The sequence below is a fragment of the Culex pipiens genome, chromosome 2 (assembly GCF_016801865.2).
Source record: "Culex pipiens pallens isolate TS chromosome 2, TS_CPP_V2, whole genome shotgun sequence".
NCBI classification, from domain to species: Eukaryota; Metazoa; Arthropoda; class Insecta; order Diptera; family Culicidae; genus Culex; species Culex pipiens.
In genome coordinates, this window is record NC_068938.1 from 62,129,101 (window position 1) to 62,145,617 (window position 16,517).

Sequence of the window (16,517 nt, forward strand, 5' to 3'; positions counted from 1 at the left end):
TTGGGGGCAGATAGCTGAAATGGAAGGATCGTTTGAAGGCATTTTGTGGAACATGAGTTTCACGTTAGATTTTTATTCGAAAAGTTACTGATCGAAATTTGAAATCGAGCCGCAAATAACACTCAAAAAATAATGTTCCTAGAACAAATCCTGTCATTTTAGCAGCTGTTTATACGTATATTCTTTGAAATTGAGCATCATTTTAGTTTTATTTGATCCATTGTCAACACCATTTGAGGGGTGAGATTGTATCAATTTTCAAACGAATGGCATCTTAGGCAGGCTTCATCAAACTTCGTCAAATTTAGGAAAATGTTGGGAAAGTTTTTACTAATCTAATCTAATCTAACCCAAATTTAACGCTATAGCGCAGCCAACTTTTTGGGAGCATCCTAGCCAGGCCAACTACGTGAAGTTAACCGCAAAGATGATTCGTTGAAGTGGATTGAGTTTGAGCACGATTGTTCAAACAACAATACATTTCTTAATCTACTGGGGAGAAAGAAACGTGGGGATCCCCCGTTGAGAAGCACCATGCTAAGAAGTTCTGGTTCTCCGGGACCCTCGAGGATAGGACACTAGGGTGTAATATCAAAATTGATTTTACAGCACAGCAATTTTTCAGTTCCTGTTGGGGTCCTAAACAACTCCTCAAAGTTTGAGAACGATTCAATTCTCCATGTAAATTTGGGAAAAATCATATTTTGGAATTTTGCTATATGAAAAATCCACGTTTCACGCTATACCAAAACCAGACTCATATTCGGATGCTCTGGAATGTGCTCTACAACTTTCCCGAAGAAGGTATGTGCTAACTTGCCACTGAAAGAAGAAACAGCATTTCGATCAAAAAACACGTTTTAGACGTGTTTTGAGAACGCTGTACACAGTAAAAAAAATCCTGGTAATATTACATCTGGGAAGTAGTACATCTTTTATGTCAGAAAAAAGGTATAATATTTTCTTTATTTAGGCAGGCCTGGCTGAAGTGGTTCAATAATTAACCTTATTGAAAGTAAAAATTTTTTAAAAAATAGTTTCAAACATTTTCAAATAGATCATAATTAGAAAATGTTTGAAACTAACAAATTCATACAAAAAGATCATTGATTGCTGTAAATGGAAAGTTTAATCTAAATATGTTTGCAAAACTATATAGCGAATGTTCATAATAGTCGAAATAAATAAAAATAAAATATGCGCACTGGAAATTGTATTAGAATGGCTTGATGAGAAGAGTAGAACTTGTTTTCAATTGATTATGGAAGTATATATGTTAACATTTCCAATAACAATAACAAGTTGTAAAACAATTAACTACATTTAATAATAAAATGAAATAAATTTGAAGTTTTAAGCAATTCCAAGAGACTTTTAGAGAATTTTCTGAAGAAATCTCCTATAAAATCTTTAAAATAAATCTTAAAAAATCCTCTCGACGAAATATTTCGATGGACCTCGCAAAATGTCGGAAAAGAGCCATTCTTTGGTCGTGCCAAATATCAGGCTTGCCGAATTTTTTTTTATTAAGTTTGTTTCACACCTGGTTATTTTTGGTCCATAATCATTATTACTAAGGCTTCATCCATAAAGTCACGCCCTTTGTCACGCTTTTCCTATACTTATAACATGCTATGTCACACTTGCTCAGACCCCCCCTCCCCCCTAGAGCGTGACATACTTTATGGATGACGCCTAATTGCACTAAAATTAGCTAAAAAATAGCTAATTTTGATTTGTCCACATAAATTTCCCTGCAAAATTGGAGTATGTGTAGTGAATTGTAAGGAATTGTTAGGTAAGTCAAATGGAACCCAAAAACTTGTGTTTCTCTTCTCCTGACAAAAAACCGTTCCCACAATAAATCCATCATTGTCGTCAAATCTCCGAATACAACCAAATGTCTACAAAGTGATCAACCCCCCCTTAAAATCAAAAGCTCGGCGTTAAAAAGATCAAACTCTTTGACGCGCAAAGCCGGCCCGCGACAGGTTTTCAAGAGGAACCGCACTTTTACGACCCCACAGATTCGGTGAGTTTTCCCTTCTTTGGCGGCCTTCGCGCACTTGTCCACATGGTCATTTCCCTTCCCCCAAGAGACTTTTATTGACGGACAGAGAGAGAGCAAGAAGGTCCTCTTTTTTTCGGACATTCGCCGATTCATTGATCAAACATTCCGCAAGTCGTCGGTGTCGCCGTCCCGGTTCTCATGATTCATCCCGATCGCGGATCGATCGATCGAAAGTCGAGTTCTCGTGGACAGACGCGTTAATTCTACGAAATTCAATTAGATTTTATTGCCTCACGGGGCTGAATGGCGGCCCGGCTGATGTTTATTGGTTGTTTATGTTTGTTCCCAGCCGCGGCAGATAAAATCAATCAGCCGGTGGGTTTATCTCACGGTGACACTTTCCGGCAAGGTTGTAAACGCACGTCAAATTTAAACAAAGTTGGGGCGAAGCCGAAGAAGAAACATCTTGAGAAACATGATTGAAAATATAAAAAAAATAAACTTTAATTCAACAGCGACTGTTTTAATTGTAAATGGTTTTTCATAAAAAAAATACATCCAATCCAAACTCCGCTACCATTCAGTTATGGGTAAGATACAGACGTCCTTTTGTCAGCTTTTTGCCAACCAACGACGTGATCATCTTGTCATAATTGCTGTTGGTCAGTGCAAGTTCAATTTTTTTTTATAGAAAATAAACAGCAATTTCATAAGTTTACCCCTTGGATCGATTTATTAGGCAAACAATGTTTTGTGCCAATTTTGAGCAAAATCGGTTAAAGTTTCAGGGCCGCTCTTGATCGATAAAGTGTGTATGGGAAAAATCACGAAAATGTATGGGGAATAACATCGCTCTAAAATTGGCAAAGAAACTTATTTTTCCAAAGGAATCGAGCCAGGAGGTGTCCCTTATGACAATTTTTGAATCACATTTAAATTTTAATTATTTTTTAAACCTGAAATATCATTGTTCTAGTTTATTTTTCTTATTAAGAAGAATTATTTGGTGATGAAAGCTTGGGTTAGTTTTCAACTGTCCTAACAACATTTACGATCTCTAATAGCAATTTGGTTTTTTGTTCGGGAATAATGATTAACAATTTTAAACGTTCTTATTGTGGAACTTCAAAATTTTAACAGTTGTAGGCTTAGTGATTATTGACGCTCAAAAACTGCTATTTTCGGTCCCTGTGAAATAACCTCGATAATCTTATGTTGAAATTACAGAAAGAGAAAATGTTTAACTTCCACAGGGACGATTAAACTAATAATCGTCAAATATTGTGAAAATTTCACGGGACTCAGACTCCCTAAATCTTTAAATTTTGAACAGGCCTGATTGTTAAGCATAATTCATTTAACCATGAATAAACAAAGTCTAAATTTAATTTCTTCTGAATTTTAACCGTCAAAATAAAATGGAAGTAAATTAGTAAATTTTTGGGTACTGTGCAAAAAACCTAATAAATAAAAAGCAAAAATTCATACAAATCTGAATTTTGTTTTGTTGATGAATAACTGCAATCATCCTTTACGCTTGTGATATCTTGGTGATTCAGAATCTATCTTCTTTTCAAATATTTATGTGACAAATTCTAGTTCACTTCGTTTAAGTATTCATGGTATTCATTTCCAAGTAAATATTGTTACAATTTTGTTTAAATTTATGTTTTTCAATTAAAAAACTGATATAATTGACAAAAAACGACTTTGTGGGTGTAATATTCGTTGAAAGTTTTCATTATTGAGAGTTGTTTTTTATTGTTAAATTTTACAGGATTTCACGGAAATTATCAAATTACACGAATTGCACGCTTTCCGCAAAATCGCAATCGCGAAAGTTCACTAACCCTTGTTAGAAGTATTCATGAATTGAATGATTGTTGAACTTTTTTTAATGTATTTTCAGTGCAATTAGAATCATGTGCTTAAAAAGATTTTTTTCAAAGTATTGTTTTTTTTGTAAGAATTGCCATTATTTTTTATCTTGATGTTAATTCTATATAATATCGCCTACTTTGTTCACCCCAGATTTACTCGAATAAAACTAAAACAGGTGAACACTGAAAATTCGATTCAAAATTGGAGTAATCAAAAAGATATAAATCAATTTATTTATCTGCGTTTTTCTGTGTGGGTAACAAGCAACACAGTTTTTTAAAGTTTCTTGTACAAATTCTCGTCAAAGTTTTTTTTAAATTGCTAGAAAAAGTGTGCAACTTGTGAAAATGCGCGGCTACTATAATCATATCAGGAATTTATCACTATCCACAAAACAAACCTAAGTCTGGATTAACTGAAGTTGTGGATTTTTGTCGATTTGTTTTCATTTTCTCACTTTTAACATGCAATTCGAGTTCAGCGAGCCCATTGCTCGTAACATAAGCAAATACATTTTCTCACTTGTATTTAAAACTTCCAAATCATTCTAGAGCATATTTGATGTAATTTATGGGCTTTACGGCCTAAAAAAAAGGGTACGAATAATAAAAACTCGTGTGTGTGTGTGTGTGTGTGCAACCAACCAAACGGGACCACGCGGTCGCTTCTTACAAATTGAGTTGTTTCCATGTATTTTAGATTTTGTATTCTATACATGCAAATAACTCGCATAGGCATTTGGACGGTGTTAGCTCTGCCGGGCTTCGGTGACACATTTCTACGCAGGCTAGCCATGCGCGAGGTGCCTCAGCTTGAATCGACAAGCCCCGCCCTAAAGAACGATTGCATCAATCGGATTCAAACGTTATTTAGAACTTCCGAGCCCTTGTCAAATGGACAAGGACCCAGCGCGTATATAGTTGGTAGTAATAGTATTCATAATTCAACCAATCCAAAGGACGGAGGTTCGAACCCCGGTTCGAGCGACTTTGATTTTTGTTCATGTTTAGAGTTTCAAAAATTCATATTTCCTTGATTTTCTTGTTGGGAGCAGATGGGAATCGAATCCAGGATCATTCGCTTACAAAGCGAAAACCGTGACCAGTCAGCCACGGCTGCTCCATAATAGGGACAACACTAGAACGCTCTCACCAAATTCTGGGATCATCCATCCAGCTCCGTAAACTCTTATGTAAATCCCCGCTTCCTTTGCATCTCTTGCGTTGCCGGATGTGGCCGCCAAGTGATCCACACGACTGCCTCCGTCGCCGTTGAACTGGTTTCCAGCTGCTACAGCCACCTGGCCCCGATTTTCTCCGGAGTAAGCTCCACCTCGAATTGCTTCTTCCTCGCCTGAGAAAATTCCACATAACACAAACCCCCCTCCCCCCCCCACACCACTCACTTCCTACACCAAAATTTTTAACAGCAGCTGGCACAGTTTTTAACACCTTCATTTTGAAATTTAGAATCAAGTTTCACAATTTTATAAAATAAACTCGAAAAAATCGAGCAATTTCCCAATTTTCAGTCACTTGAGACGAACATTGTTTTCAGACTAAACCCAAAGTCTGGCTTCAAAAACACTATTTGGTGACCGAGATTTCATGTCAAAATGTCACAACGACCAAACCACGCGAACACCTCCGAAAAACCGTCGGAATTCTGGTTCCACTTTTACCCACCAAACTCCGGTGAAGTCACGGGTGAAGTACAACACGGATTCTGTAAACCGGATAATCGACCCGCGAAATTGACCCATCCGGAACATTCTTGAATAACGCGTACCGGAACTTACCACAAGCAAAGAATTTCGAACGAGAAGACATGAAAAAACGCGGAGCAAAACTTTCTACGAATAATAAAAACTCGTTATTCGATTATTCGATGTGACTTTTTCCGAGGACTTCGGATAATCGAGTCTGAACAGTAGGGGAAAGTGGGGCAAGTGTAACAAGCTAAGGAAATGCAAGTTATAACTCACTAGAAACGTCAAAAAATCAGTCGGATTTTTTTATAATCATCTTATTCCAGGTCTTGACTAAGACTTTGATAGAACAAGTTTTTAAAAAATCCTGTTTTTAATATAAAAAAAATGATTTTAAAATTTTTGATTTTACGTACGTTCTACTCAACTAGTGGGACAAGACGAACAACCCGTTGGGGCAAGAGGAACAATGCATGAAACAACATGTTGCTAACTATTGAACTTTTAGTACTAAGATTCATCAGATTAGAATGTATTTGAAACGTTTCTTTCATTTTTAGATAAAATATTGCGCCTATCAAGAAGTAATAGATTTTGTCGATTATCTCGAAGGATGAGAAAAAATTAGCGCATGACAGCCGCAGTGCAAAACGTAAACAAATACTAGTGTTTGTGTGTTTGTGTCCGTGAAAAAATATCAACAACCTTTGGTTACCATAGACAACGTATACACATTGCATTGCGACGTTATCTTTCTGCGGCGATTAATTGGAGCGCAGGATTCTTATTTTTCTCGAAATTATTAATAATAATAGTTTACTAAAAAATTGATCGTTTTTACGAAAAAAAATTATTACTTAGATGATAAATTGTAAATTTTCATAATATCGCTATATTTTGAATGGACAATTTTTTAACCAATTGTTAATCAGTTTTATGTACTTTTATTTATTTTTTTCCCAATAAAATAAGTTGTTGCAGCAATTTGTAATTTTTTCCATACTAAAAATCCATATGGTACACTTGCCCCACCTGAACAAGATTTTTTAAAAGCTCTCAACAAAAATAACCAAGAGTTAAATCATACTTTATTATAGGTGCAAGTCATTGGTAGGGACTCTACCGATCTAGGAAAAATAGCATTTTGATTAAATGAGCTTTAAAATAAACCCTAAGCCTTATGTTGTACTTTCCAAATATATAAGAAAACAAAGGTTTTGAAAAAATCTTCATTAAATCTTATGTCCCGTGGCGTTTACGTCGTTTTGGCGGTTATGGGTTAGTAGAATCAGCTAATTGCATTGCTAGCAACAATTCCTCATACTGGAAATAATCAAAATTGCAAAAATTACGACCGTACGAACGATTGTTCCTCTTGCCCCATATGGTCGTCTTGCCCCACCTTCCCCTAATGGTTATAAAAAATAACAAGAATTCAACTTTTGATTTACCGTCAACTGGGGTGAATTGGGAAAGCAGTTTTAACCATGTAAGTGCACAATATTTTGATTTTTCTGATTGGTTTCGGTTAGAACAGACCAACAAAATGTGTACATCTATTTCCAAATGTAAAACTATGCTCTAAACAATGCTGTCTCTATTCAGACTGTAGTCCCGATTAACCACAGATGACGGTACGAAAGTTTTTAAATCTCAAAAATCGCCACCCTCTTATTGAGCGGTTCAGTTTTAGTTGTTTTTATTTGCCTGTATTTTGGCATAGTTCACCTTAAAAGAAAACTTTATTATTTAGATTTGAGGGTGGAATGTTCCCCGTTTCGTGCTTCATCCTCTCAGTCCGTACACTGCACCGTTTTGCTACCAGTTTGAGAGCTCTTTCCCCTCTGTTGAAACTACGATCTTTTGGAATAAATCGGAAGTGACCGGACCTCAAATCTGAGGTCAGCGTGTAGCATTTCAATTCAGCATCATAAGCAGTTGAACAAGTTTTTGTGCCCACATTGCATCGAAGAAGATGCTGAACGTACTACGAATCATAAAACAACAAACAAAACGCGCGTCCGCGAGAGCAAGAACGGATCTTGCAAATGGTTACAAACCGAGAGCGATGCAGCTTATGCACAATAAATACATAAATACAAGACAACTTGCAACGAACGTGGAGACGCAATAAAAACGAAAAATTCATTCATGCTGTTTTGCTCGTAAATTCAACTTTTTTAATGCTGACTGTATGGAGAAAATGAGAGAGCGTTGTTGTTTTCTGAGAGAGCGAGTTGTAAAACTGGTTTATATTGTCCATGTGTGCGTGAGAGAGAAACTGTATATAAATTGTTACCACGCCTTTCGTAAAATTCATTGAAGTTTCTATATAAAATTTTACCACGCCTTCTCTCCCTCTCTTGTTTAATCGATTTCACAAACACACGCAAAGCGCGTTTGTCAGTGTTCGTGACATGCGTTGTTGTGGCGGCGTACAGCATCACGGGATGAGCTCGGAGCCGGCTCTAGACTCTCGCTCTCGTTGTTGGCGCTGGCTTTTCCGCAGTTGTACCGCGCTCTTCAAACAGTCGAAAGCGTTGAACGCATGCGTGGAGATCCGCTCCGCTTTCCTTTCAACTGGTTTGCCTGTGCGGACGTTTTTTTGAACCCGTGCGTTCTCCGGTGCGATTCCGTGCGTTTGTGGACACTCGAGGGATTTCCGGCGCGTCAAGGATTGTTCAGCTCGCGCGGCCGTGTGTGAGTGTGAGATTTTGTGGGTTTTGTGTTTGTGCGTACGTGGTGGAAAATCGATAATTTGCATAGTTTCCGGCGCCGCAAGTTGTTCGTCTGCGGGATAGCTTAAACCGAACGGTGGTGGAACGCGTACGTTACGTGCGACAGTGAAAGTTGGCAAGATCCTTGGCCGGTCCTGCAGCTGCATTGTCGGTAGCCCGAGGGGACAACCGGAGAAAATCGATAGGCTACGGCAGAACTGACTCCGCGACAAATGTCAGGTCGTTCTGGAGTCGAAGGTAGCTGCAGCAGCCCGTGTGTGCGCTTATCTGCGATCGGTTCCAAGAGTGTCAGCTCGAGATAAATCGATCATCGCGCGGGAACGAACCAAAACCGGACCCGAAGCAGACGACCACGACTCGGACGACAACAACAACGGTCGGACGGGGTCTGCCCGTGTCTGCAGCAGTGAATTTCTCCTCTTTCAGTAGTGTGCTTTAATTTCCTTTTCGTAAAACAATCGAGATAAGCAATCTTTCACCGGGGCTCGACATCGCGACGACGTCTGGGCCTTCCGTAGACTCCTTGGAACAAAACCAACCGTTCCGAATCGAGGTGGCAGTGGAAAGTGATACACCCAGACAGGGAGAGAGAGAGATATCCGAGGGTCCTCACGTGGGATCTATTGCGAAGCTATCGGTACAACTTCATCTGCTGCGCCGATCCATCCATCGATCCATCGTCGGAACGTCCAACTTTTATAGACAAGACCGGCCGCGTTTGTGTATTGACAGTTCCAGTGATTCTTTTGGTTACGAGGAAAAATGCTGTACGGTTCCAGTTGCACCGCCGTCGTGTGAGATTTTATCGCCTTCGAAACTGTGAGATTCATTCACAACCGAAATAGTCGCGGGAATGATCGTCGATTCCAGGTTGATAGTGAAAGTATAGTGTCCGGAAGAAAAAAAAAAACAAGCTCAAGAAAGTACAAAACGAGATTCCAAGAGTGCAAGAAAGAAAGATAAATCAAAGATAGGTAGTTTAGGTGGAAGTGTCTTTTTGTGAACGTGGTCCAGGGCAGCAACAACGGTGACGTTGCATTCGGCGGAATACGGGGCGGCGCCCGGTGCTGCGAGGATCCCGCTGGGAGTAGTGCCGGTCAACATCAGTCTGCCACCGGCTCACATGGGAGTTTGCACGGAGGAGCGCCCTGTAATGCATTGGGTGAGTGAACGGTTAGGAGTACCGTCGCTGAAATTCAGGGGATTGAGATTTGCTTTGAAAGTCATGGATATCGTAAACACTACAAATTTACAATAGAATTACATTTTTTTACCATTATGAGGTTGTTTTCTTACAATCCTATTTATATTTGAATATTTTATCGAGGTATTATCTAAATTAATACCTCCGTCTCCGAAGTTTGAATATTATATGATTCCGATTTCGGCTTCTTAAAATTCGCCGACTTTAACACCGGATCCGAAAATATACTTAACTTCAGCGATTCCGACGCAAAAACCTTACTAAAATCCATCCTCATTCTCATTTTTTCAATAATAAGAAATATGAAAATTGAAATAACAGGCCATAGTCTCCACAATTCAATGAAAAAAAGGGTTTTAAATGCATTTTATACCAGTTCAGTTGTTTTGCAATCCTTAGTTTTCAAAACATGTAAAATTTGACAAAAACAAAAATTTAAGCAAAAAAACAAAAAAAAACTCTTTGTGATACTCCACAATGATTTATTATAAATCCTAACGATTGTTGAATATAACAAAACATGTTAAAAATGATTCTAATCGCAGGGGAATAAATTTCAAATTAATTTCGAATTGCATTGAAATTTTGAAGTTCTTTGAAAAATTTGCCCCCCTTATTTTTCCGGTTGATTTTGAAGGGGGAGGTGACAAAAATTTTGTACCAGAATAAAAAAGTTTTAACAGAAAAATATGAAATTCTTTTGTTTGTTTTTAAATATTTTGAAAAAGTCATTCGTAAAACTTATGTCAATGGTTTATTGTTGTTCTTTAAAAATACTAAACGACGGTATGTAGATCTATTTTTCTCGCTGTTGACAACTCTACTTATTTGTTTGTAAACAAAACTTGCAAAGGACTCAGGAATCCGGTTTAACAGTTATCGTCAACTAGGGCGAATCGGGACTAAAATCTGAATAGGGACAGCAGCTTTAGGGCACTTAAAAGCTTGATATATGAAAAACGATGTACTATTTTTGTTGTTCTGTGTCTGTTCTATTCGAAACTAAAAAAAAATATCCAAATATTGAGCAGTAACAAGACTAAAACAGCTATCCCAATTTGCCCCATGTGCCCCGATTCGCCCTAGATGACGGAAGACACTTTTTCAACTCGTTATTCTTGACAAAAACTTTCCATTTCCTTTGAAATCACTTTAAATTACATTTTAAGCAAAAACACAAACATTACTTATAATGTTATAATAAACATTTAGGAATGTTTTCTCTACAAAGTTATTTTAATTTAGAGTTAATATAAAATGGATACAATGCTTGTTGAAAAACACGATATTTATGATAAGAACTTTTGGAGATTCTGACAACAAGAAGGAAAAAAAGCTTTGACTTAATCCGTATCAAGTGATTTATACAGATTTAAAGCCAAATAAATGTAATGTTAGTAAATAATAGGCTTGTTGAATTACAAAATAATATTTTTTGCAATTCCGTCGTGACTACTTACTTTTCCTGTCATTCTTGAACGACGAAAAAGCCTACTTTTCTGTACCAAAAATAACAGAATCGAATAGCAACACTTTTCGAAAAAAATGCTGAAAAGTTCTACTTTTCAGCATTGAAATGGGTGCTGAAAAGTTGAACTTTTCAGCACTTGTTTCGAAAAGTAACACTTTTCAACATTTTTTTTGATTTAAACGATTTATTGACAAAATACATGAAAATTTGACTTAAAATTTCACTCAATGGGTGTTTTTCGGAATTGCAAAAAATGTTGTATGGAGCTCGTTGCAAAACTTGATTTTTTCAGCACTCTTCGTATTTATCCAACTCGATGAACCTCGTTGGATAAATGTACGACTCGTGCTGAAAAAATCCTCTTTTTGCAACTTGTTGCATAAACTACTATTAAACTCTTGTGTCGCTGCACTATTTGTAACAACTAAAATGAAAACTGTGCAATATTGCAGAAAATCTTAATACTTGTAATAATTTGAAGTTAGTTTAATAAAATTTACTAAATTGCTCTTAAAAACGCTTTTTTAACTCTTCTTCTTGGATTTTTTCCGTTGTTTTGGTAATTTTCCGAACCCGGGAATTTTTCCCTGTGGATAATTGGACCTCATGAAATTTAAAAAAAATACTTGGGATAATAATTTGGAATGGTATTGATAATATTTTTAATGAAGTTTTTTGAATTATTTTCAAAATCCTTATATTTGTAAATATGATATAATGAATAAAGAAAAATTCAAAAGACTTTATTTGCAAATATATTTTCACTAAAACATTACTTTAACTGTTTGCGAATTGTTAAAATATGATTTATAATTCAACTTTATTTAAAGATTTAAAAAATACAAGGTCTGGTATATAATTTGGAGACTTTTTGGCCAATGTTTATTGAAATTCCAAATTAAATGTTGATGCAAAATGTAGGATTATTTTTATCTCATCATATCTGGGTAGTCTTGGTAATTGTTCCTAATGGCTTTAACTTTTAATTTTGAAATTGTCTTATTACATATTTTAGTTCAAAATTTCTCTATCTATCTATTCTATATATAAAAAAATTTCGACGGTTTTGTTCGTACGCGAATCAGTTCAATACGGAGCTTCGGATCGAGGTGCTCTTTATTGCGTTGGGTTCGTATAAGTCCAAAGAAGGTTCTTACGCCAAAAAAAGACAACTTTTGCCGCTCTGGAACCGATTCCGCAAAATCTGCAGAATGTATGGGAAAAGTTATGTAAAATCAAATTTTGATCACAGGAGGCTGCAAACAAGCAAACAAGCTAAACACGTCAACAAAAGAAAAAAAAACAAGACGAAGTTTGTCGGGTTTAGCTTGTTTCATATGAAAATGTCCATAACTAGGCGAAATCGCGTTTGAATGCTCGACCTTAAATAAACAAGATCAAGTTCACGCAATGTAAACAATAATAGACTTATATTGTTTGGCTGACCGTTCTGTGTATTGTTTCGAAGTTTTGTTGAATTTGGTTGCCGGTGTCCCGAGTTATTATGAATATAAATGTATAGGTCAAATAGTCGGGCATGCACGTATGACAAAATGTCCTCTGATTAAATTCCTTCTGGCAAGTTGTCTCACTAACAGGATGTGTCAATAAAGCACAATCAGATCGCAACTACTTTCTTATCAAGAGTGATAACATCAATTTCAGCATTTTAAGCAACTGACTTTCTTGCAATGTTAGTTTTTCATGTATCCCAGTGCCTCAAGTTTCGCTTCAATTTTGTTAAATTTCAAAACGATCCCACTCTTTGCTGCATTTTGTCAAATTGCAGCAATTACGATGTCTCGAAGGTTTTTTTTTTTATCTCCCAAACATTTGCACCCATAAATGGTTCATAAACCAGCCCCGTGGCTTAGCGGGTGGTCTCGTTAGAAAGTGTCCGCACTGATATGACCGTTTAATTGCTCACTCCACGTTGCATGATTCATACGGGTGCATTGTCATTCGGACGGAATAATCTCATAAACTTTTTTTTATCTCCCGAAAAACAAACTCATCTTGGCCATCGCCCCATTAACGGATTAACCGCTGGCCGCTGAGATACACCAGGTCCGATAAGTCCGAAAACCAACAAACATTAATGGGTCTTCGCGTCGTCGCAAACCGTAACCTGCTTGTCGATTCCGCAAACTCTAGGCTAGACCAATTGGCGCAACTATTGCCGGGGTGGGTGCAACAGACGAGGTCACGGTATTGCCGTTTGCGCAGCAAATTTCGCGCACATCTCCAGGGATGACCGACGCGACGCGGTCTTGCTAGCCTGCTGTGATTAGTTCAGGTTGGTCGCCCTGGGCCCATAAATACCCGGCCGGCCGGATGGACATAATGGCCGCCGACTCAACTGCAACGGATTATTCCGACCGCGGTCATTTTTCTTCCTTTTTGCGAAAAGTCGGAAGTCGCGAGCGCGCGCGCCCGCGAACCAATTTATGGCCCTGTCTTTGACGAAATTTCCGCACCGTTGGTTCCGCAGATTATGGTGGATGTTTGGACAGGCTGTTGCAATATATTTTGGCAGACTGAAGACCCGAAACGACGATCTGGCTAGGTGCCGGAACAGACGCAATCTTGACGCTGTCAGTTGGTTTTTTTTTCGGTGGGACCGCCACACAACGATTCTTAATCTCGAAACGGAAAGACAGGTCCGGGATTCGAGCTAAACATTCAATGAATCACGCAGGCTTAGTGAAAGACGGATGAGACTATCGCGCGAGCACACGAGAAGGAGATTGTACAAATCGTGACTTTTTAGACAAAAAAGACGAGTTTAGTGTTTTTTTTGTGTTGGTGGGAAGTAGACTGATAGTACTAACTTGGGCGATAAGAATAAACATTGACCTTTGTAAGAAAAAAAAGAGGGCTAATCTAAAGAATTTGGGAGACTTTCTGAGAATGCTCGATTGATTTAGATGGTGTAATTTTTCATAACGAAAATTTATTGCGTTCAAGTTGATTAGAGCAGTGTATGTTTGTGTTTCAATGTAATTTTATCATTTTTCAATAATGCAAGTTGATTAATGATACCATTCAAAATAGTTGTTTAAGATTCTCAACCAAATTGACATCGACACATTTTTAATTGATTTAAAATAAAGCAATTGCCAAGATGTCACTACCATGTTTGCTTTGGATGTAAGAGTGCCTTCCATTTCATTAGGGCACATAACTTTTGTAAACAAGAGTGTTTCCCTCTCACACCTTATGTAAACTGTCATTTGAGTGGAAGAGATACATTCTTGTTTACAAAAGTTATGTGCCCTTTTGGCATGATAGTCTTGGAGACTGTGGTAATGAATTTTTCTACTTTTGTGTGGGATCAATTTCAAATTGGTTTGAAAGTTTTGTAACTTTTTTTTCCATTTTAATAAAAGCTCAAAACGTTTTGATAAATATTATTTTATAATTATAAAAAGTAAAACATCAAATCATAGGTTTCACCTGCAATATTCGGGCAAGAGTTGTTGAATTTGAGCGGCGATTTTTGCCGTTTTCGATTACCTTTAAGATTTTCAAGATTAAAAAAAAACCTTTTATAGCTTATAGTTAGTTTTCCATAGGGTGTCCAGTAGGGAAAAATATTTTTTGAATCCCAGGAGTTTCCGGATTTTTTTTTTAACAGTCACTAAATCAATGTTTTCGTTTTATGTGTTATACAATTCATGATTTAAATAATAGAATTAGCTCAATACTTTTAATTGATGATAATCTACACTTCAATACAAACAAGGACAGCGGTTATTAGATAGTTTAAAAGAAATAAAACATCGAATTTTTTGTTCCTTGTTCTGATTTGGATTTTAAATGAAACACAATTTTTATTCCAACGTGATTAAAATTAATTAAGTCTGTTATAAACATCTGTTTTTAATATTTATTTGTTTGACATGACTAAAAAGCCTTAAACATTTTTTTAAATGTAAAAAACGACACCAATTAAAATTATACCAGTCAATGTAAAATTTTAAATATGTTTAGAATTTCATGGTTTATGTAAAACATATTTTACAAAGTTATCTTTAAGTTGGAAATCGGTGTACAAATTGTTTTTTTCTGTTCCTGTTTTTACCGAAATCAATCAAAAATCGAAACATTTTGCAAAAACAGCTGTCCTAATTTTTAAAATTTGTCCTGATTTGCCCCATTTTCCGATGTTTGGTGAAAAATGGTCAAATATGATATTTTTTCAAATTTAAAACAATAAATACACAGTTTTATTTTAAAAAAATATAAAATTAAATTGTAAATATTTAAAGCACTAGGCATTTTCATGGAACTGTAGATTAAAATGTTTAATGCTTTAAATTTTTTATCGCATTCCGTTCGCATAATGCATAATGCTTTAAAATTGTTATCGATTACTAAGTGAGCAGTTCTCTCAGATTTCGATCGTTCGTTTTTTGTATTTTTTAATCCGACTGAAACTTTTTTGGTGCCTTCGGTATGCCCAAAGAAGCCATTTTCCATCATTAGTTTGTCCATATAATTTTCCATTCAAATTTGGCAGCTGTCCATACAAAAATGATGTATGAAAATTCAAAAATCAGTATCTTTTGAAGGAATTTTTTGATCGATTTGGTGTCTTCGACAAAGTTGTAGGATACGGACTACACTGGAAAAAATGATACACGGTAAAAAAAATTTGGTGATTTTTTATTTAACTTTTTATCACTAAAACTTGATTTGCAAAAAAACACTATTTTTAATTTATTTTATTTTTTGATATGTTTTAGAGGACATAAAATGCCAACTTTTCAGAAATTTCCAGGTTGTGCAAAAAATCCTTGAGCTAGTTATGAATTTTTGAATCAATACTGTTTTTTTTTAAATCCAAATATTGGTCGCACAAATTTTTCAACTTCATTTTTCGATGTAAAATCAAATTTGCAACCAAAAAGTGCTTTAGTGAAATAATGATAAAGTGCACCGTTTTCAAGTTAAATCCATATTTAGGTGACTTTTTTGAAAATAGTCGCAGTTATTTTTTTTTTAAATTAGTGCACATGTTTGCCCACTTTTGAAAAAAATATTTTTGAAAAGCTGAGAAAATTCTCAATATTTTGCTTTTTTGAACTTTGTTGATACGACCCTTAGTTGCTGAGATATTGCAATGCAAAGGTTTAAAAACAGGAAAATTGATGTTTTCTAAGTCTCACCCAAAAAACCCACAATTTTTTAATGTCGATTTCTCAGCAACTAATGGTCCGATTTTCAATGTTAAAATATGAAACATTCGTGAAATTTTTCGATCTTTTCGAAAAAAATATTTTCAGAATTTTTAAACCAAGACTAATATTTTAAAAGGGCGTAATATTGAATGTTTGGCCCTTTTGAAATGTTAGTCTTGACTTGAAGTTCTAGGTAACACTGACATAAACCTGCTCACTCAAGCTGGTGTAATTGTAGGGCGGTACCACAATATTCAAAGGGGTTTTCATCAAATACATTAAATTGTATGTAACTATTTAACGAATTTTGAGGTTTATCAA

At 36.2% G+C, this 16,517-nt stretch overlaps 1 protein-coding gene across 2 annotated transcripts in view; it reads left to right on the top strand.

The window, feature by feature from the left end:
* Positions 1–8,113: 8,113 nt before the first annotated feature.
* The window catches only part of LOC120419389 (protein apterous), a 90,442-nt gene continuing 82,038 nt past the window's right edge, over positions 8,114–16,517 (top strand). For both annotated transcript variants that reach the window (XM_052708231.1, XM_039582061.2), the window contains exon 1: positions 8,114–9,500. In XM_052708231.1, coding sequence (XP_052564191.1) covers positions 9,462–9,500 — 39 coding nt within the window. In that variant the 5' untranslated portion in view covers positions 8,114–9,461. The remainder of the gene's footprint in view (positions 9,501–16,517) is intronic.